Source organism: Lynx canadensis, chromosome B3, assembly GCF_007474595.2.
Source record: "Lynx canadensis isolate LIC74 chromosome B3, mLynCan4.pri.v2, whole genome shotgun sequence".
NCBI lineage: Eukaryota > Metazoa > Chordata > Mammalia > Carnivora > Felidae > Lynx > Lynx canadensis.
In genome coordinates, this window is record NC_044308.2 from 124631396 (window position 1) to 124654552 (window position 23157).

Genomic DNA, 23157 nt, shown 5'->3' on the forward strand with positions numbered 1-23157 from the left:
AAGAGAAAAAGCAAAGCCCTTCCACACAGTAGGAATCCAATTCATAAATGTAGAAAAAATGATGCAATGTGCAAAAAAAAAAAAAAAATCACCATTTAGCATCACTTAGGAGTTTTAACTGTTTCAAGAGAGAATATTAATAAATGTTAACATCTGTGGGTAAAAATATGATAAGATATAAGCTATTTCCAAGTTTCTAAGAATCTCCCCATAAAATAAATAATTAAAAAGGCCTAATAGTAAAATTTACAGTGAAGAAACCTGGCAGATAACACCTCAACCAAATGTTCCATTTTTACTGGTAAAGGGACAAATGGACATTACATGCCTCCTAGTAAGATATCCTGGGAAAAGTGAAATACCAATTCTCTGGATTTCCTGCCAAAAGTACATAACCTGAATTTAGTCATGAGGCAACATCAAAAAACCAAAAAGAAAGGCATTCTACAAAATAACTGGCCAGTACTCTGCAAAGTTGTCACGGTCATGACAAAAAAGAAAAATTGAAAAAACTGTTCCAGACCAAAGAGACATGATGGTCACATGCCATATGTGACCCTGTATTGTACCCTGGACCAGAAAAGGATGTCAGTAGCAAAATTTGAATAAAAACTATAGGTTATTTAAAAAAAAAAAACAAAAAAAACTATAGATTATATCATAGTATTGATCCAAAATTAATTTCCTGTGATTATGGAAGAGAATGTACACACCTTATTATTTAGCTACGTAAGTATTTACATCGTGTCTGAAACCAGCTCAAAAAAATCGTATCTAATAAAAATAATTATTTTACATTACTATGATTATTATAACATACATACATATATAATGATAAAACAAGTAAAATGTGAATTTATTCAGGTAAAACGTGAATATTGGGAGAATCTAGGTAACGAGTATACAGAAGTCCTTTGTTGTAATTTTTTCAATGCCCTCATAAGTCTGAAATTTCAAAAGATACCTGAAAGGTAAGTGATCTCAATTTTGAAATGGTTTGACGATAGTCCAGTCTAGGGGTTGGCAAACTTTTACAAATGGACCAGACAGTCAATACTTCAGGCTTTGTGGGTCAGAGAGTTTCTTTTACAACTCTTCAATGCTGCCATGGTGTTTTAAAATAAAAACAAAGAACAAAATAAACACCACCTTCCACAAATAGTAAGAATGGAACAGCTTGTTCCAATAAAACTTTATTTACAAAAATACGCAGTGGGCCACATTTGACCCATTGGCCATAGTTTGCTGACCCCTGGTCTAGTTCATGCCAAGGAAAATTTATCAGAATAATAATACTTTCAGTTAACATTTTGAATACATGCCAGACACTACATTAGGTAAAAACCTGATTAGGTAAAAACTATTATTATTTCCACTTTCCACAGAGAAAATGAGCCCAGACAAACTAAGGAACTTGCTCAAGGTCACAAAGCTAGCAAGCAGCAGACTTTGGGTTTGAACCAGGTAGGGCTGTCTTCTTCACACTGAACTATAAAAACTATATGCTATATTTCTCATATGGAATGAAATATACTGCCACATGCAACAACCAAGGAACTCTAATCATTTTAACAGCAGCTAAGTAATTATCAAACTTAAGATTTACTCTCTGAGAAGGTATTTTTTTTTACAAACCTCCTGTAGCTGCAAAGAAATAAGTCCCAGTTGATCCTGCCGTCTTTCCACCAGCTCCCTTTCTGTGCGCATCTCTCTCTCTATTTCCTGAAGCCGTCGTTCCACCCGATCTGAAACCTTAACATCAACAGACAGAAACAGTGACATGATAGAGCTAGTAGGCAATAAAAGACAACATTGGAGAGATATTTCATGCCGCATACACTACTGCCTATATAGCATTTAAGAATAGCTTGTTTATAGTGCTTTTTAACGATGCTTATTATAAAGCAGATCACAAAAAAACTGACTGAAAGTTACAGAAGAAAACAATCATTAGTCTCCAAATAATCCAGACCTGGAACCCAATGAAGGACTTAAATCTTTCAAAGTATAATATAATAATCAGAAGATCAGAGTTAAAATAGACTAGAAAAGAGTGCCCTCTGGTGAATTAGAAGGAAAATGCCAAGTTTGCCAACAACTGCATTTATTACTCTATTAATGATAAACTGATCTATTTAGTCCTTTTTCATTTTAATTATCTATAAACATGACCTGCCTAGAAAGGTTCTGATGTCTATGAGCAGCAAATAATTAAAAGTGTTTTTCATGAGCTTGTCAATCTTTTCTACTGTGATCTACTGAAAATAAACCAGCTGCAAAAGATCAAAAACTAAAGTCAAACAGAAAAATATTTAATTGGGACCCTCTAAAATAAACATGAAAAAATTTCTTTCTCTGATGCAAGATTTTCCTTGCTAAAAGTTGTACAAATTCAAACACATTTCATGTGTATCATTATACCTATAAAATTTACCTATTTGACAATGTATATTTGGTGAAGCAGGATACAAGGGATAGAAAACATTTGGATTCATTTAAGAGAAGCAATAAATACAGCCTCATTATAAGAAATCTTTTGCCAACAATTCTATATAGCCAGGAGGGTCTTGGTCACAAGGAATCTTACTGGGACAATGGAAATGTTGTAAACTGGATTATGGTGATGGTTGCACAACTCAGTACATTTAAAAAATCACTGAACTGTACACATAAAGCAGATTAATTTTATGATAAATTATAGCTCAAATCAAGTTGGTTTTTAAAAAGACATTGGTCAATATAAGTTTAATCTGTCAATAAACACTGAACAAAAAATTTAGCAGTTACTATTTACTAAGAATGATCATTCTTGGGTTTCCAATTTCTACTGCTTAAAAACAACTAAGATATTTACTGTGATATTCACAGTGCTTTACTAAAAAAACATCCTTTAGCATTAAGCTTTTCATTTATCCTAGTAATCAACCTTGTCCCATTTAACAATTTACTACTGCATCTGAAATAAATGCAGTACCTACTGTAGCAGAAAACAATATTGGATAAATACTAAAAAAACAAAAGGTTAATTCATGCAATTTTTACAAAATTGAAATACCTTTATATTCACTATGAATGTAAAAAGTAACTAATAGCAACATTCATCAGAAAATAAATAATACAGAACCATCTCACACTTATTAGGATGGCTATCCAAAAAAACAGAACAACAAAATTAAAAAAAAAAAAAACAAAACAGAAAATAACAGGTGTTGGAGAGAAACTGGAACCCTGGTACACTGTTAGTGGGAGTATAAAATTGTACAGATTCTATGGAAAACAGTAAGTTGCTTCCTTAAAAAATAAAAATAGAGTTACCAGCAGTTCTATTTCTAGATATACACTCAAAAGAATTGAAAGCAGGGTTTTAAAGAGTTATTTGTAGACCCATGTTCATAAGCAGCATTATTCACAATAGCCAAAAGATGGAAGCAACCCAAGTGTCCCCTGACAGATAAATAGATCGACCAAATGTGATTTACACAATACAATGGAATATTATTAAGTCTTAAAAAGGAATAAAATTCTTACACGTGCTACAACATAGATAAACCTTGGAGACATTATGATAAGTGAAATAAGCCAGTCACAAATAGATAAATACTGTATCACTTCACTTATATGAGGTACCTGGAGTAGTGAAATTCATACAGACAGAAAGTAGAAAGGTGACGTCCAGGGACTAGAAAACGGGAGTTTGGGGGGTTGTCACTTAATGGGTATAGTTTGTTTTACAAGATAAAAAGAGTTCTAAAACAATGAATGTAGAGGGAGCCAAGATGGACGAACAGCATGGAAGTTTTTTGTGTCTCGCATCCATGAAATACACTCAGACCAACACTAAACCATCCTGCACACCTAGAAAAGTGATCTGAGGATTAACACAACAATATGCACAACCTGAACCACAGAAGTCAGAAGGTACGCAGTGTGGAGAAGTGAACTTGAGAGAGAAGCCGCAGAGGGCAGAGAGGTGCTTTTGAGTGTGGAGAGAGAACAGAGACGGTGGGGAGAATACAGGAAAAACACCCCCCACAAAAGCAGCTGGAGAGAAAGTGGAAAATTGGAAACAGCCACAGGGACTGAACTAAAAAGGGAGAAAAGAGAAAGGAGAGGGTTTAAATTCCATTAAGACTATAAACAGGGGGACCGCAGATCGTCTGCAACTCCACAGCTCAATACGTGGCGGTGCTCTGGTTAACAGCAAATCCCCAGGAGAAGAGTGGGGTCCAGGAGGTTCTTGAGCCACACGGGGAGAAGCAGTTCCACTGCTGGAAGGACATTTGCTAGAGGCTGGGAGGCAACCTGGGCCAAGCAGACCCCAGAGAACGGCAACATCGCTGATCCTGGAACAAGGTCATTAAGGGTGAACACTAGTGACAAATATGTGTTGTGATTTTCCATAATCCCTGAGATGCTGCTGCTACACTATCTAACGAACTTTTTCCGGGGCGGGCGGGCACCTGGCCGCAGTCTATGGGCTTCGTCAGCAGCACAGTAATGCAAATTTTCCTGGGTGCGGCCAGCATTCAGCCATTGCTTGGTGAGACCCTCTGCAGAGGGGCAGAACGGGTCAAAGCTGCAGTCCCTCAGAAGTAAGGGGCCAGGGAAAATAGCCACATCTGAGACAAAACTCGGGAAAGAGGTACAACCTGGGGCTCAGTCATGGACAGTGTAAAAGCAGGGAGTGGATGAAAGCTGAAGACAAAGGACGGGTGAGAGATTGCTGATCAAGGAGAAGAGAGTTCCAATACTAGAGACTGGGTAGCTGGGTGATGCCATTTTCACCACTCCCACACATGCACATATGCACCTACAAGTGCCACAACAATCCACCCCAGTAGGCTAGCAGCACCATCTACTGGAGAAGTGAGCTGTTAAACTCAACCCCGCCCAAATGGGCCAACCTCGCTCTTCAAGAACAGAAATCTCACCGCCTGCTTAGTTTATGGACTATAAAGCGCTTCATAGTCTGACATCCAGGGTAAAACGAAGTAATTTCAGTCGTATTTCAGTATGTTAGCAGGTCCATCTATTCACTTTTTTTTTTTCATATCTTTTCTCTTTCTTGAATACAGAAAGAGAAAGAATTCACTTTGATTTTCCATTTTTACTAAAAATATTTTTCTTTAATTTTGTTACTATATTTTTTACTTTTGTGTAAATTTGTCCGAATTCTAGTTTACGTCCATCATTTCATTTTAGTCTACTTCAGCGTATTCATTTTTTCAAATTTTCAAATTATTTCCTCTTTTTTTCTTCTTTCCCCTTTTTTCTCTAATCTATGAAGCCACTTTCAACACCCAGACCAAAACACACCTAGGATCTAGCATCATTTATTTGATTCTTTTTGTGTGTTTTTAATTTTTTAATTTTAATATTGTTTTAATTTTAATTTTTTACTTTAATTTTTTCTACCTCATTAATTCCTTTTCTCCCTTCAAAATGACGAAACGAAGGAATTCACCCCAAAAGAAACGGCAGGACAATATGACAGCCAGGGACTTAACCAATGCAGATACAAGCAAGATGTCTGAACCAGAGTTTAGAATCACGATAATAAGAATAGTAGCTGGAGTCGAAAACAGATTAGAATCCCTTTCTGCAGAGATAAAAGTAGTAAAAACTGGTCACGATGAAGTAAAAAATGCTATAACTGAGCTGCAATCACGGATGGATGCAGCAGCAGCAAGGATGGACAAGGCAGAACAGAGAATCAGTGATATAGAGGACAAACTTATGGAGAATAATGAAGCAGAAAAAAAGGGAGATAAAGGCAAAAGAGCACAATTTAAAAATTAGAGAAATCAGTGACTCATTAAAAAGGAACAACATCAGAATCATAGGGGGGAAGAGAGAGAAATAGGGGTAGAAGGGTTATGTAAGCAAATCATGGCAGAAAACTTTCCTAACCTGTGGAAAAACACAGACATCAAAATCCAGGAAGCACAGAGGACCCCCATTAGTTTCAACAAAAACCATCAACAAGTTATATCATAATCAAATTCACAAAATACTCAGGCAAGGAGAGAATCATGAAAGCAGCAAGGGAAAAAAAGTCCTTAACCTACAAGGGAAGACAGATCATGTTTGTAGCAGACCTAGCCACAAAAACATGGCAGGCCAGAAAGGAGTGACAGGATATATTCAATGTACTGAATGAGAAAAATATGCAGCCAAGAATTCTCTATCCAGCAAGGCTGTTAACCAAAATAGAAGGGAAGATAAAAAGTTTCCCAGACAAACAAAAATTAAAGGAGTTTGTGACCACTAAACCAGCCCTGCAAGGGGGACTTTCTGAGGGGAGAAAAGATGAAAAAAATAAATAAATAAATATTAATAAATAAATACATACATACATACCAAAATCAACAAAGACTAGAAAGGACCAGAGAACACCACCAGAAACTCCAACTCTACAAGCATCATAATGGCAATAAATTCATATCTTTCCGTACTTACTCTAAACATCAATGGACTCAATGCTCCAATTGAAAGACACAGGGTAACAGAATTTTTAAGAAAACAAGAGCCATCTATATGCTGTTTACAAGAGACCCACTTTAGATGTACAGACACCTTCAGATTGAAAGTAAAGGGATGGAGAACCATCTATCATACTAATGGTCAACAAAAGAAAGCCGGAGTAGCCATACTTATATCAGACAATCTAGACTTTAAAATAAAGACTGTAACAAGAGATGCAGAAGGGCATTATATCATAATCAAAGGGTCTATCCACCAAGGAGACCTAACAATTGTAAGCATTTATGCACCAGATGTGCAAGCACTGAAATATATAACTCAATTAATCACAAACATAAAGAAACTCATTGATAGCAATAGCATAATAGTAGCAGACTTCAACACCCCGCTCACAGCAATGAACATATCATCTAGTCAAAAAATCAACAAGGAAACAATGGCTTTGAATGACACACTGGACCAGATGGACTTAACAGATATATTCAGAACATTTCATCCTAAAGCAGCAGAATATGCATTCTTCTCCAGTGCACATGGAACGTTCTCCAGAATAGACCACATACTGAGACACAAATCAGCCCTCAAGAAGTACAGAAAGATCGAGATCATACCACCCATATTTTCAGACCACAATGCTATGAAACTCAAAATCAACCACAAGAAAAAATTTGGAAAGGTAACATATCAGAGTTGATATGAATCAATTAAATTTATTACTAAGATCTGAAAAAGCCCTAAATCTGCTGTTATAAAAACAGCAAAATAATAAAATACAAATTAGAATGTCTTTTATTTATTTATTTTTTTTAATTTTTTTTTTCAACATTTATTTATTTTTGGGACAGAGAGAGACAGAGCATGAACGGGGGAGGGGCAGAGAGAGAGGGAGACACAGAATCGGAAGCAGGCTCCAGGCTCTGAGCCATCAGCCCAGAGCCTGACGCGGGGCTCGAACTCACGGACCGCGAGATCGTGACCTGGCTGAAGTCGGACGCTTAACCGACTGCGCCACCCAGGCGCCCCTAGAATGTCTTTTAATGTTAGCATTTAATGAAAGAAGGTAAAAGAGGCAAAAGCATTCTGTTTATGGGATTGTATTCTGGCTTTTCAGTATGTTGATTCCTCATATCCTGAACAATATCTGCTGGTTTAAAATCCATTTCAGTAAATACTTGTTATATATTCTGCTGCTGTAATCTATGCAATAACCATGTCATCCTAAATGCAGTGTCGACAGATTTCTCAAAGTTCAATTAATGACCACCTCTTGCAGAAACAGCTGGATCCACATGAACATTTTTAATTTAAACAGTTACTGCCCTATAGAAAACTAAAATAAAATAGACTTTTACTCCATGAATAATCAAACTTAATAAATACACATATCACACTCAAATGGGTAGAATGGAGACAACTAATAAGCTGAAATTTCCCTGTGGTATGAGGCCCATGCAATATTGATTATTACCAAAATTAAGTCTTAACAGAAAATATTTTTCATAATATTATGTTATAATCAATAACTATTCCCTTCCAATGGGAAGTATGAAAGAAAGAAACTAAACGAACAAAATTCTATGAGTCACAAAGGATTAACAAATCAGATCTTGGCATGTGTGATAGGAAACAATACTTTTTGCTTCTCAAAGAAAATTGTGTCCTGTAAACTTTTAAGATATATTTTAGTTACTGAGAAAATGCACGATAAGCAACTGTAATCTTAGAACAATGTACAATAAATGTGATTAACAATGGTTACCAACAGAACTGAAATTGGTGGGAGATAAGGGCAGGCATTCGTTTTTCTTTCTATATTTGTACAGTATTTTAAAGTTTTCCACAGTGAACATGTCTCACTTTGGTAATTGTATTTTGAACTTAAATCTAGATGGGAAACAGCTGCAGATGTTGTGAAGTTTAACATTCAAATAACAAAATTGCATCTTCTCTGACAGCATGCTATCATGAATTCACAAATACAACACAATATGTCAAACAGTTATGAAGTGTAAATGTTGACTTCAATTGGAATAAGTGAGTCACAAAAATCTATATTAAGCCTTGTACAAATTAGAAGCAAACATCATGTGGCCTTCAGAAGACCTTCTAAAATTCAACATTATTGTTAAGTTTTGCATTAGGAAATTGTTTCTCAATCAGGACTACATACACCCACATGATGTATGAGATGCCCTCACTTAGGTGACACCCTTACTTTGAAAGGAAATTACAGAAAACACAAAACAAGCTGTAGCAACACAACTTGATGGGATGAACTGGCAGATGAACAATTCAACCAGCGCACAATTAAGTGTGTATAATTTTCCAGGTTTAGACAATATAACAGGATATGCCCTGATGAGCTGGGCACACTGGACAGCTGGGTAAACTGGCAAATTATACACACCAATTACACCAATGAGCTGAGCGTTAGTGAAGTGTGACATCCAGTTGTGCAATCATAGGTCTACCTGATGTGTAGTAAATCTTGATACATGGTAATAATGGTATGAAAGAAGTTGGACTTTTTTTTAAATTCAACTGTTAACTTTTAGCTCAGTAATTACACGTCAGATCCCCATTAATGCCCTTGACCATGTAGAGACTTCTTACTAGTTTTATTTACTATATGAAAGAAATAGAAATAAAGTGATAACTCTTCATTATGGATTCTTTGTCAGTAGTGAAAGGTGAACCATTAACAAATGTGATGTGCACTATGCAAATCAGTACTTTCAAACTCCAAACTCAAACTATCCCAAATAAACAATGTCCACAGCTTACTCAGAACTAAAAAATCTCAGCAGAACACTGAGGATTTCTGAGTTTGGAGCAAAGTCTTTGTTATAAGCATGCTCACAAGTTGTGCACCTATGTACCAAGCAAAAGGAGCTTCATACTACAGCTGCAAAATAACAAGTCCTGGCAAAAATAGCATTAGAAATATCAAGTATAGTAAAAGAATCTGATACATATGAAAACATTCAGAGAGTTTCATTTCCAAAAATGACAGATCAGATAATTTACACCAAACCTTCCACTAAAAGAAACTGAAAAACTAGAAATATTTTAAACAAAAATCAGTTTTAAGGCACTAGAAAACTAAAAAAGAAGACATAGGAGACCAACATGAAAGAGAAGAAAGAAAGTAAGAGAGATTAGTCCATGTTTTTTCCCTGAAATATCAGCCTGCTTCAGAAAAAGCAGTTGTGACACTGAGAAGCTAAATAGAGTTTTTAACCAATGTGTGGAGTTACGGGGGGAAAACTGGAGTTGGGTACCTTTCTAAGGAAGGAGATCCCTAGTTAAACTTCCCCCACTCCACACCAGCCTTCAGGCTACAATCCTCAAGAGCTATCCACTAGCAATAAGGTGAACCAGAAACAGCTGAACCCCAGCACTGAAGTTTAACATTGAAACAGCTCAGCAAAAATAACAAGGAAATCCATGATTGCTATAGCTCTTAATCTATAACAAAAAGTAATTATGTCCTCTCATACACAATAATTATCAAATTATTCATTCTTAAAGAAGAATGAAATGTATTTTCTGTCAAACAAAAGTAACCGATCAAAAATAAACAGTACACAAAAACAATTGTGATCGAAATCCAAGAAAAATGAGAAAGAACAGAAAAAAACAGACCATTAGAAGATCTAAACAATGGATGGGGCACCTGGGTGGCTCAGTCAGTTGAGCCTCTGACTTCAGTTCAGGTCATGATCTCATAGCTTGTGAGTTCGAGCCCCACAATGGGCTCTGTGCTGACAGCTTGGGAGACTGGAGACAGCTTCAAATTCTGTCTCCCTCTCTCTTTCTGCCCTTCCCTGCTTGTGCTGTCTCTGCCTCTCCCTCTCTCTCAAAAATAAATAAACATTAACAAAATTTAAAAAAAAAGATCTTAACAATGGAGTTATGAAAGACAGATACATAGATTAAGGATTTTGGCAAAGAACTACAAAATTAAAAATGATGAAATGAAAATTCTAAGTGAAACATGATAAGCAGTGGGTGGATTAATAGAGTTGGTTAAGCTGAAGAGAAAGTAATTATATGAAAGTTCAGAAGAAAATATTCAAAATAAAGAATGAAAAAAATGAATAAAAATTGATAAAAATGAACCTAAGAAACAAAGGGAATAGGTACAAATCAAAAGAACACAACTAAGCTCACTATAGTAAAATTGCAGAAAACCAAAGAGTAAGAGGAAAAACTCAAAATCAAATTGGAGAAAAATATATATGACTATCAAAAAAGCACCAACAAGGGGCGCCTGGGTGGCTCAGTCGGTTAAGCGTCCAACTTCGGCTCAGGTCACGATCTCACGGTCCGTGAGCTCGAGCCCCGCATCGGGCTCTGGGCTGATGGCTCAGAGCCTGGAGCCTGCTTCCGATTCTGTGTCTCCCTCTCCCTCTGCCCCTCCCCCGTTCATGCTCTGTCTCTCTCTGTCTCAAAAATAAATAAACGTTAAAAAAAAAAAATTTTTTTTAATAAATAAATAAATAAAAGCACCAACAAGGGGCGCCTGGGTAGCTCAATGGGTTAAGTGTCCGACTTCGGCTCAGGTCATGATCTCACGGTTTGTGAGTTCAAGCCCCGCATCGGGCTCTGTGCTAACAGCTCAGAGCCTGGAGCCTGCTTTGGGTTCTGTGTCTCCTTCTCTCTCTGCCCCTCTCCAACTTGTGCTCTATGTCTCTGAAAAAATAAATAAATGTAAAAAAAAAATTAAAATTAAAAAAAAAAGCACCAAAACTCACAGCTGACTTGTCAACAGCAACAATGGAACTGAGAAATGATAAAATGTCTTCAAAATACAGACAAGGAAAAAAAGAAAAAGGACTATTTCAAATTTTATATCCAGTGAAAATCTCTTTCAACAAAGAAAGTAAAGACATTTCAGACAAATACAGAGAGGGTCTGTCACCAAAGAACCCATTCCAAATGAAATTCTAAATTGGATTTTTCAAGTATATATTCACTGTAAAGGAAATTTCAAATTATGTTCTTAGGGCAGAAAAGGAATCTCAAAATGCAAAAAGGAATGAGAAAGAAATGAAGACTGCTAAAGAGTAAATATTACTGTATAAAACATTAACAGTAATGTCTTATGTGGATCAATTATATAAAGAATGAAAATTACTGACAATAAGAACATGAAAGTGGAAACACAAGTTAAAGGAGTTAGTGTGTTCTTAGATCCATGTATTTTCTGGAAAAAGCTTGAAGTGCTAGTTTATATTAAGATTTGATAAATTAAGAGTGCATGTTTTAATACCTATATTAACCATGAAAATATAACAAAAGAAGGTACAATAACCAAGATAATAAATATGGAAAAAATTTTAAAATGAAAACTTGGGGTGCCTGGCACAGTCAGTTAAATGTTTGACTTCAGCTCAGGTTATGATCTCACAGTTCATGGGTTCAAGCTCCGCACTGGCAGTGTGAAGCCTGCTTGGGATTCTCTCTCTCTCCCTTTCTCTCTGCTCTTCCCTGACTCACGCTTTCTCTCTCTCAAAATAAATAAACTTTAAAAAAAAATTTTTTTAAAGAAAACTAATAAATCCAAAGGACACAAGAAAAAAATGTAAAAAAAGAAAAATACAGGTGAAACCAACTGAAAGGAAACATAATATGGTAGATTTATATAAATTAAATGAATATTTACATAAATGTAATAGGGTAAATCCTCCAAATAAAAGACAAAGATTAATTTTTTTAATATTAAGTGACACTCTATAGTGTCATAAAAATATCAAAGTCAAAAAGCGAATCTTAAAAATGATGTATAAGACATAAGACCTCTAGATTAAACACTATAAAATAGCAATGGAAGGATTTGCTATGTTCATGAACTGGAAAACTCACATTGTAAACATTTCAATGCTAAGTTGACCTATAGACACAATGAAATCTAATCAAGATCCCAGGTTTTTAAAATTTCACACGCTTATTCTAAAATGTATGCAGAAATGCAGAGTAAAAATTACACAAGATAAACTTGAAGAACAAAGTAAAAAGACTAACTCTAAGAGAGAGGAGTCAACATGGCAGAGAAGTAGGGTGACCCGAATTTCCCTCATCCATCAGCACAGCAGTATTGAGGCCAGAAGACTTGGAATTCCAGGAATCCTGGTTACAGAGTGACAGAAACATCTCCAGGGGCCCACGTGACAACTTGTCAGGCCAAAGGTGTGTGACTGCGAATTGGGAAAGGTAAAATAGGTGGGGAGGCAAGGAGGGGAGGGATCCGTTTCTGTGGAGACAAAAGGAAGAGAAAGAGAGGCTGTGGAAGTGTAGGATTGTATTTGGACAAGAGAAAAACCAGGGACCGGGGAACAGAAAAAAACAGAGAAAGAACCAATTTCTAACATGATCCAGGGTTGTGAGTTTTCCTCAACTGGCAGATTGGAGCCTGCCACCCTTTATGTGTGTCTAGGAGGAAGATGGAGCCAGCCCCTGGCTGGGTAGTGAGCTCAGAGGCGAAGTAGGAGAGAGCAGTTCCTTCCCTTGAATGCTGTAGGAAGAAGGTATATAGCCATTCCAAAGACAAAAGACCCGGCAGGCACCTGCCAGCCAGAGGCCCTTTGTTGGCTGGCTGGGCAGAATGACACTACCCTGGAACCAGGGCAGAGCGGGATCCTTTAAGACATGGGGGTTTGAATCCCAGCAGAGCACTGGGAGGCGCGGGAGACAGTGGAGTGGGACAAACCGGGTTCACGCCCACGCAACACTGTGAGGACAGCCTGAACAGAGTGGTTTGAGACACCTGGTCTGGGGAGGAGAAACTAGGTTGTCATCGTTTTTCTCCCCATCACCAACAAGGTGAGGCTTCAGGGAACAGGACAGCGGCCTCCCAGTGGAGGCCAGACCCACCTACACCAAACCCCACCCCTCCCTGCCTGATAACTGTGTATTTACCGGAGCAGGATGGGCTCTGAGGAACCAGACAGCCCCTCCTCCAGACTAGCACAGCCACCGGTTCCAAGGCACCATCAGGTATCAGTTCTCCAGTTTTGCATTTTCTGATTTGATTCTTGGTCAATTCTTATTTTATATATACATTTTTTCTTCCTTTTCTTCCTCTCATTTCTTCCCTTCTCTGATTGTTGGTTTCTTTAAGCAGACATTTTTAATCTATTCTTTTTACATCTCTTTCATATCTCCTTCTTCTCTATTTTCCTGTCTCTCTTGGGATTAAGCCATATAATTTCTCTGATTTTCTGCCTGGTCATTTTTTTTTTTTCTTTTCTTTTTCCCCACCCCTGTCATTTCTCTCTCTTTGTATGGGATAAGGCTTCTTCCACCACCCTCTCCTTTTTAAATTTTTTCCAGGGTTTCTTCAACGCACAAATCAAAGCACACCTGGTGGAAGGTCCAAACCACCACTACGAATAGGGAGATAAAGCAACCAGACTCACAACAGAGAGCATGCAACACACTCCAAAAACACCTCCTGAAGGGCCAGTCCCAAGACAGTATATGACCTTTTTTGGATATAGTAGTATATATATATATATATACAGGACACATAACAAGTTATTAAAACATATAAAGGACAGGAAACTAGGTAACATGACAAAACAAAAGAATTCTCCTCAAAAGAAATTCCAGGAAGAAATGACAGCTAGAGGATTGTTCAAAACAAATATAAACAATATATCTGATCAAGAATTTAGAAAAACAGTCATAAGAGTAATAGCTGGGCTTGCAAACAGCATAGAAGACAGCAGAGAATCTACTGCCGCAGAGATCAAGGAGATAAGATACAGTCACAATGAATTAAGAAATGTTGTAAATGAGGTGCAAAATAAACTAGATGCAGTGACAGCAAGGATGGAGGAAGCAGAGGGGACAATAAATGAAACAGAAGATAAAATACAGAAAATGATGAAGCTGACAAAAAGATAAGAAAATACTAGACCACAAGGGGAGAATTAGAAAATTAAGTGATTCAATGAAACGTAGTAATATCTGTATCATAGTTCCAGAAGAAGAAGAGAAAGAGGCAGAAGGTTTACTTGAACAAATTATAGCTGAGAATTTCCCTAATCTGGGGAAGGAAGCAGACATCCAAATCCAGGAGGTACAGAGAACTGCCATCAGATTCAACAAGAAAAGGTCTTCACCACAGCATATCACAGTGAAACTGGCAAAATACAAAGATAAAGAGAGAATTCTTGGGTGACTGCATGGCTCAGTCAGATAAGCATCCAACTTCAGCTCAGGTTATGATCTCGCAGTTTGTGAGTTTGAGCCCCACATCGGGCTCTGTGCTGACAACTCAGAGCCTGGAGTCTGCTACGATTCTGTGTCTCCCTTCTCTCTGTCCCTCACCTGCTCACACTCTGTCTCTCTCTCTTTCAAAAATATATAAACATTAAAAAAATAATAAAACAAAAGATAAAGAGAGAATTCTGAATGCAGCGAGGGACAAACGGGCTTAACCTACAAAGGGGGTAGATACATAAGGATAGTAGCAGACCTGTCTACTGAAACTTGGCAGACCAGAAAGCAGTGGCAGGAAACATTCCACGTGCTGAATAGGAAAAATATGCAGCTAAGAATCCTTTATCCAGCAAGACTGTCATTCAGAATAGAAGGAGAGATAAAGGCTTTCCCAGACAAACAAAAACTGAAAGAGTTCATGACCACTAAACCAGCCCTACAAGATATCCTAAGGGGGCCTCTGTGAGTGGAATGCTGCAAAGACTACAAAGGACCAGAGACATCACCACAAGCATGAAACCTATAGATAACACAGTGACACTAAATCCATATCTTTCAAAATCAGTCTGAATGTAAATGGACTAAATGCCCGAATCAAGACATAGGATATCAGAATGGATTAAAAAAAAAAAAAAAAAAAAAGATCCATCTATATGCTGTCTACAAGAGATTCATTTTAGACCTGAGGACACCTTCAGATTACAAGTGAGGGGATATAGAACCATCTATCATGCTACTGGAAGTCAAAAGAAAGCTGGAGTAGCCATACTTCTATCAGACAAACTAGATTTTAAACTAAAGGCTATAACGAGATGAAGATGGGCATTATATCATAATTACGGGGTCTATTCATCAAGAACTAACAACTTTAAATGTTTATGTCACCCATATGAAAGCACCCAAATACATAAATCAAATAATCACAAAGCAATCTTATTGATAAGAATACAGTAATTGCAGGCGACTTTAATACTCTACTATAGCAATGGACAGATCATCTAGGAAGAAAATCAATAATGAAACAATGGCCTTGGACCACTGTCCAGATGGATTTGACAGATATATTCAGAACTTTTCATCCAAAAGCAGAGTACACATTCTTCTCACTGGAAAAGAATGCACTGCACATGGAATATTCTCCAAGATAGATCACATATTGGATTACAAAACAGTCCCCAATAAATATAAAAGAATTGAGATCATATGATACACATTTCAGAAACTTGAAATCAACCACAAGAAAAATTTGGAAAGCCTCCAAATGCATGAAGGTTAAAGAACATCCTACTAAAGAATGAATGGGCCAACCAGGCAATTAAAGAAGAAATTTAAAAATATATGGAAGCAAATGAAAATGAAAACACGACAGTCCAAACCCTTTGGGATGCAGCAAAGGCAGTCCTAAGAGGCAATTCAGGCCTATCTTCAAGCAACAAGAAAAATCTCAAATACAAAACCTAATCACACACCTAAAGGAACTAGAAAAAGAACAGCAAAAAAAAAAAAAAAACCCCAAAAAACCAAAAAAAGACAAAAAAAAAGCCAGAAGAAGAAAAATAATAAAGATTAGAGCAGAAATAAACAATATAGAATTCAAAAAAAAAAAAGAACAAAAACAAAAACAAAAACAAAAAACAAAAAAACAGAACAGATTAATAAATCTAAGAGCTGGTTTTTTGAAAGAATCAACAAAATTGATAAACCCCTAGCCAGACGTCTCAAAAAGAAAAGAGAGAACGCCAATAGATAAAATCACAAATGAAAGAGAAGAGATCACAACCAACACCACAGAAATACAAACAATTATTAGAGAATACTACAAAAAATTATATGCCAACAAACTGGACAACTTGGACGAAATAGACAAATTCCTAGACATCCACATACTACCAAAACTCAAATGAGAAGAAATAAAAAATTTGAACAGACACATCACCAGCAAAGAAATTGAATCAGTTATCAAAAATCTCCCAACAAATAAGAGTTCTGGGCCAGATGGCTTCCCAGAGGAATTCTACCAGACATTTAAAACAGAGTTAAGACTTATCCTTCTCAAGCTGTTTCAAAAATAAACAAATAAATAAATGAATGGAAGGAAAGCTTCCAGACTCATTCTATGAAGCCAGCATTACCTTGATTCCCAAACTAGACAGAGACTCCACTAAAAAGGAGAATTATAGGCCAATATCCCTGATGAACATGGATGCAAAAATCCTCAACACAATAGTAGCAAGTCGAATCCAACAGTATAAGAATTATTCACCAAGGTTGAGTGGGATTCATTCCTGGATTGCAGGGCTGGTTCCATATTCACAAATCAATGTGATACATCATATTAACAAAAGAAAGGATAAGAACCATATGATCTTGTCATAGATCCTGGCAATAGATGCAGAAAAAGCATTTGACAAAATACAGCATCCTTTCTTAATAAAAACTCAAGAAAGTGGGGATAGAAGGAACATACCTTAACATCATAAAAGCCATATGTGAAAAGCCGACAGCTAATATCATCCTCAATGGGGAAAAACTGAGAGCTTTTCCCAAGATCAGGAACATGACAGGGATGTCTACTCTCCCCACTGTTGTTTAACATAGTGTTGGAAATCCTAGCCTCAGCAATCAGACAACAAAATGAAATAAAAGGCATCCAAACTGGCAAAGAAGAAGTCAAACTTTCACTCTTCACAGATGACATGATACTCTACATGGAAAACCTGAAAGATTCCATCAAAAAGCTGCTAGAACTGATCCATGAATTTGGCAAAGTTGTAGGATACAAAATCAATGTACAGAAATCAATTGCATTTCTATACACCAATAATGAAGCAACAAAAAGAGGTATCAGGGAATCAATCCCATCTACAATTGCACCCAAAACCATAAAATACCTAGGAATAAACTTAACCAAAGATGTGAAAGATCTGTATGCTGAAAACTATAGAAAATTTATGAAAGAATTTGAAGACACAAAGAAATGGAAAAACATTCCATGCTCATGGATTGGAAGAATAAATATTGTTAAAATGTCAATACTACCCAAAGCAATCTACACATTCAATGCAATCCCAATCAAAATTGCACCAGCATTCTTCTCAGAGCAGAACAAACAATCCTAAAATTTGTATGGAACCACAAAAGACTACGAATAGCCAAAGTAATGTTGAAAAAGAAAACCAAAGTGGGAAGCATCACAATCCCAGACTTTAGCCTCTACTACGAAGCTGTAATCATCAAGACAGTATGGTACTGGCACAAAAACAGACACATAGACCAATGGAATAGAACCCAGAATTGGACCCACAAATGTGTGGCCAACTGATCTTTGAAAAAACAGGAAAGAGTATCTAATGGAAAAAAAGACAGTCTCTTTAGCAAACAGTACTGAGAGAACTGGACAGCAACATGCAGAAGAATGAACATGGATCACTTTCTTACACCATACATTAAAATAAACTCAAAATGTATGAAAGACCTAAACATGAGACAGGAAACCATCAAAACCTTAGAGGAGAAAACAGGCAACAACCTTTTTGACCTCAGCCGCAAAAACTTCTTACTCAACACATCTCCGAAGGCAAGGGAAATAAAAGCAAAAATGAACTACTGGAACCTCATCAAGATAAAAAGTTTCTGCAATGCAAAGGAAACAATCAACAAAACTAAGAGACAACCGACAGAATGGGAGAAGATATTTGCAAATGACATATCGGATAAAGGGTTAGTATCCAAAATCTATAAAGAACTTACAAACTCAACACCCGAAAACAATCCAGTGAAGAAATGGGCAGAAGACATGAATAGACACTTTTCCAAAGAAGACATCCAAATGGCTGACACATGGAAAGATGCTCAACATTGTTCATCATCAGGAAATACAAATCAAAACTACATTGGGATAACACATAATACTGATCAGAGTGGCTAAAATTAACAACTCAGGATACAACGGATGTTGGCAAGGATGTGGAAAAATGGGAATCCAATTGCACTGTTGGAGGGAATGCAAACTGGTGCAGCCACGCTGGAAAACAGTGTAGAGGTTCATCAATTAAAAATAGAATTATCCTACAACCCAGCAATGGCACTACTAGGAATTAATTCAAAGGGTGCACAAGTGCTGATTCATAGGGGTACATGAACCCCTATGTTTATAGCAATGGTTTCCACAATAGCCAAATAATGGAAAGAGTCCAAATGTCCATCAACTTATAGATAAAGAAGATATGGTTTATACATACAATGGTATACTTACTACTTGACAATGAGAAAGAATGAAATCTTGACATTTGCAACATAAATAGAACTGGAGGGTATTATGCTAAGTGAAATAAGTCAGACAAGGACAGATATCATATGTTTTCACTCACATATGGAACTTGAGAAACTTAGGAGACCATAGGAGAAGGGAAGGGAAAAAAATAGTTTCAAAGAGAGAGGGAGGCAAACCATAAGAGACTCTTAAATACAGAGAACAAACTGAGAGTTTATGGGAGGGGCAGGGAAGAGGGGGAAATGGGTGATGGGCATTGAGGAGGGCACTTGTTGGGATGGGCAGTGGGTATTGTATGTAAGCGATGAATCATGGGAATATACTCCCAAAGCCAAGAGCACACTGCATACGTTGTATGTTAGCTAACTTGACAATAAATTATATTTAATAAAAACAAACAAACAAAAAAGACTAACTCTACTATAGCACAACTTATCATTAAGCAACAGTAATCAAGACCATGTGATATGGGCACTGGAATAGACAAATGAACCACAGGATCAAATACAAGTCCAGAAACAGAAGCCTGCAAATGTGAACATTTGGTGTATGACCAAGACAGGACTGTAAAGTAGTAACAAAGGGCTGATTCTTTCAATAAATGAAACTGCATCAATAGATATTCATATAAAATGTATGATCCCTACTTCACACCTTGAACAACTTACCAATTCCAAGTACGTACTAAGTCTTTATGTAAAAGTTGAAACAATAAGCTTCTAGAACATTACATAAGAAAATATTTTCATGTTCTGAAGATAGGGAACAATTTCTTAAACAGATTAAAAAAAAAAAAAAAACAACAACAAAAACTAACCACAAAAGAAAAGACAGAAAACTGAACTAGATTATTTTAACAGAAGACCCCATGAAGGGAAAGTTAAGAGAATGAGAGGCTGAAGACTATTGGAGATAACACTGAAATACATATAACTGACATTGTGCTCATATACAAAATATATAAAGACCTCCCACAAGTCAATAACAAAAATACAAGGAAGCCAATAAAAAAAGGGGGACAAAAGAAGTGAACCAGTATTTCAAAAAAGAAATTGCCAATGACCACAAAAATGGAGTAGATTATTACTAGGCAATTCAGTAAGAAATTGGAAACTCTGGAAAAAACAAAATGTAAAAAATGCTCATCATCTAGTAATCATAAAAATGCAAATTAAAACAATGATGAGACACTCTGCACACCTATCATAATGGCTATTATTTAAAGACTAATAATACCAAATATTGGAAAGGATAAAAAGCAACATGAATTCTCCTACATTGCTAGTGGGAGTGTAAATTAACGTAACCAGTTTGGAAACCTGTTTATCAGTATCTACTAAATTTGAAGGCACCTAGAAATTGCACTCCACATTACATACTAACAGAACTGCACATACATGTGCACTAAAATAATAAATAAGATTACTCATGGCAGCCTTCTTTGTAATAGCCCAAAATTTGAATTAATTCAAATATCCATCATAAAATGTTAAAATACATTGCGGTAAATCCATACAATGGAATGCCAAAGAGCAATAAAAATGAACAAACTACAAGTATATGATTAGCAAGATTAGCAAAAAACAGACATAAAAAACACACCCTGTATAATTCCATTTATATAAAATATTTAAAACAGGCAAAATTTACCAATGGTATTAAAAAGTCACAAGAGTGGTCATCTTTGAAAAAGAAGGAGAATTTAGTGACTGGGATGGAGAATGAGGAGGCTTCTTACACAGTGGTAATGTTCTATTTCTAGATCTGGGTGGTGGTTAAAATGGGCCTGTTCACCTTGTAATAATTCATTGAGTTTTACAATAATATATGTACTTTTCTGTAAGTAAATTATACCTCCAAATTTAGAAAATTAAAAATTAAAAAAAAAAAAAAATGAAGCTTCAGCAGGTTCCACTGTCAGGTGACGGGTTCCATTCTAGAATTATAGGAGAAGAGCCAGAAGATCATTTATTAAGCTACAGAGGATCTTGAAGCTACATTCTTAAAAGTGTGTGCATTCCACTCCTGTTTAGACAGTATGAAAATCAGACAATGGCATAGATTTCTTGCTGTGTAAACCACTGCAATTAACTAAGAAAGGCACCAATCTGTTAATATGAGAAAATACTTTTTTTTTTTTTTTTTGAAGTGCAATAGTTAAGGTATTTTAGACTGGCACAATTTAAATCTTGGTAATGCCTGGAAAAATCTAAGACTTTATGTAAAAAAAGAAATATCCCATATTCTGATCACACATCAAATGCCATATCATCACGCACTAACTGTGAAGATCTTGTCTATTTCAACAGAAGATACACATAATATCTTCACCTCTCTGGGGTGCTTCGCAAAGAAATCAGCACCAAGAGCACAAGAAGAATGTACTTTTCATATGGCCAGATGTTTACTCAAATTTTTGAAATGGGCAAATTTCACTGCAAAAAGAGTAACTAAGTTGATCTCTTTGAAAACAGAGTATATCCGTCTCTTAGCATATGCAGGCAATAAATTCAAATTCTAAAATAAACTCAACATATCTGTGTAAGGATCTATAAACATAGTAAAAACTGCAGAAAAAAAATATCTGCTAATATACTTTCCGTTTGAATAAAACATGTTAAGGAAAAAAATTCTGCTACCATTCCTGGTCTTGAAAAAACAAAAGGTGCTATGGGATATGAATAAATACACATTGCTCCTTAAGTTGATAAGTTTCCAAGTTTAAGGACAATTTCTATTGATGTTTTTTTCTCCTAAAACAAACAACTGATGATGCAAAGAAACAGACAGTGTATGTACTTCATTTTCACTTCAATTCCACCAACAACAGTGGGTTGATTAAAAGAAACCCCTGAATGATGACTCTCAACAATCTGAGTTTGAGAAAATAAAACTCGAGAATTAGGAGTCTTTCCAACAACCGATTACACACCTAAGTGAAATGAAAATACTTAATGAGGAGTGCTACAGAGTCCCTATCAAAAAATTCCGTATTTCTAAAACATCATTTAAGAAAAGCCATATAATCACTGGGTCAGTGAAATTTAAAATATCTTTTGAATATTCACAAGGAAACTAAAAATTAGACAAATAATAATTCAATCTCTAATATATTACCATTGTAAATATTTTAATCTTAAACACCCCAAATTCATGAACATTTTATAAGAAGTACAAGAACATAATTTAGATAAAATGGCATGTATCATCCAAAAAGTTAAGATCTACTAAACTTCAGCGCGATTACAACCAGGCCCACCACTCTAACATCTGTGTATGAAATTTGTTTTATAAACCAACAGTTCTCACCACTTCTTGCTTTTGGGCTTCATTAAGTTTTTCAGCTAATTCTTCCAAAGCCCTTTTTGTTTCAGCATCCGACCTAGGCAAAAAAAAAAATATTTTAAGTTGGCTGTTTGAAAAAATATACACAAACTGAAATATACAACATGTTATTACATAATATTCTACTGCAGTGGTTCCTAAATCTTAGCAAACATATGAAATACCTGGAGGACTTATTAAGACAGACTGCTGAATCAGTAGATCTGCAATGGGATCCAAGAATGTGCATTTCTACAAATTCCAAGTTGATGCTGATGGTGCTGATTTGGGAATTACACTTTGAGAACAAGCGCTACACTGGACCATTACCTTCAATAAACAAGTAGGTTGCAATATGTCTCATTTTAAATTAAGAAGAAAGGAAATGGGGGGAGGACTAAATGTGATCTCAAATCCTCTCTAGCAATCCGTAACCAAATTACAACAGTGTGTGCTGTACAAAGTCCGTCCTCATCAACTTACCTCCCTATTACCTTTTTTCCTAACAGATTAATAACATACATGATAAATAATGAAACAGCACTGAAAGAATTACAAATAAAACCAAAGCCCGTCCTCTCTCACACCTCCTTAACTCTGGTTCCACTCGCCACTGGCACACATGCTCAACCACTTCCATGCTTCATTCTTTTGCTGGTTAACTCCGCCATTTTTATCTCTAGACACTTTCAATTAACTCTCTGTTTTGAAATATTTAGTTCACTGATACCCCTCTCCAATTTCAGATACATTCATTACTATTTTTGGTTTTTCTACTGGTTACCTATGTAAATTACATAATATATTTATACCTCTTATGAACTATTCCATCATAAAGAATTGATGCT

At 36.1% G+C, this 23157-nt stretch overlaps 1 protein-coding gene across 3 annotated transcripts in view; it reads right to left on the bottom strand.

Moving 5' to 3' along the window:
• The window catches only part of CEP128 (centrosomal protein 128), a 382829-nt gene that overhangs the window by 321523 nt on the left and 38149 nt on the right, over positions 1-23157 (bottom strand). For all 3 annotated transcript variants that reach the window (XM_032593431.1, XM_032593430.1, XM_030319713.1), the window contains 2 exons: positions 22295-22367; positions 1636-1752 (listed from right to left, as the gene is read on the bottom strand). In XM_032593431.1, coding sequence (XP_032449322.1) covers positions 1636-1752; positions 22295-22367 — 190 coding nt within the window. The remainder of the gene's footprint in view (positions 1-1635; positions 1753-22294; positions 22368-23157) is intronic.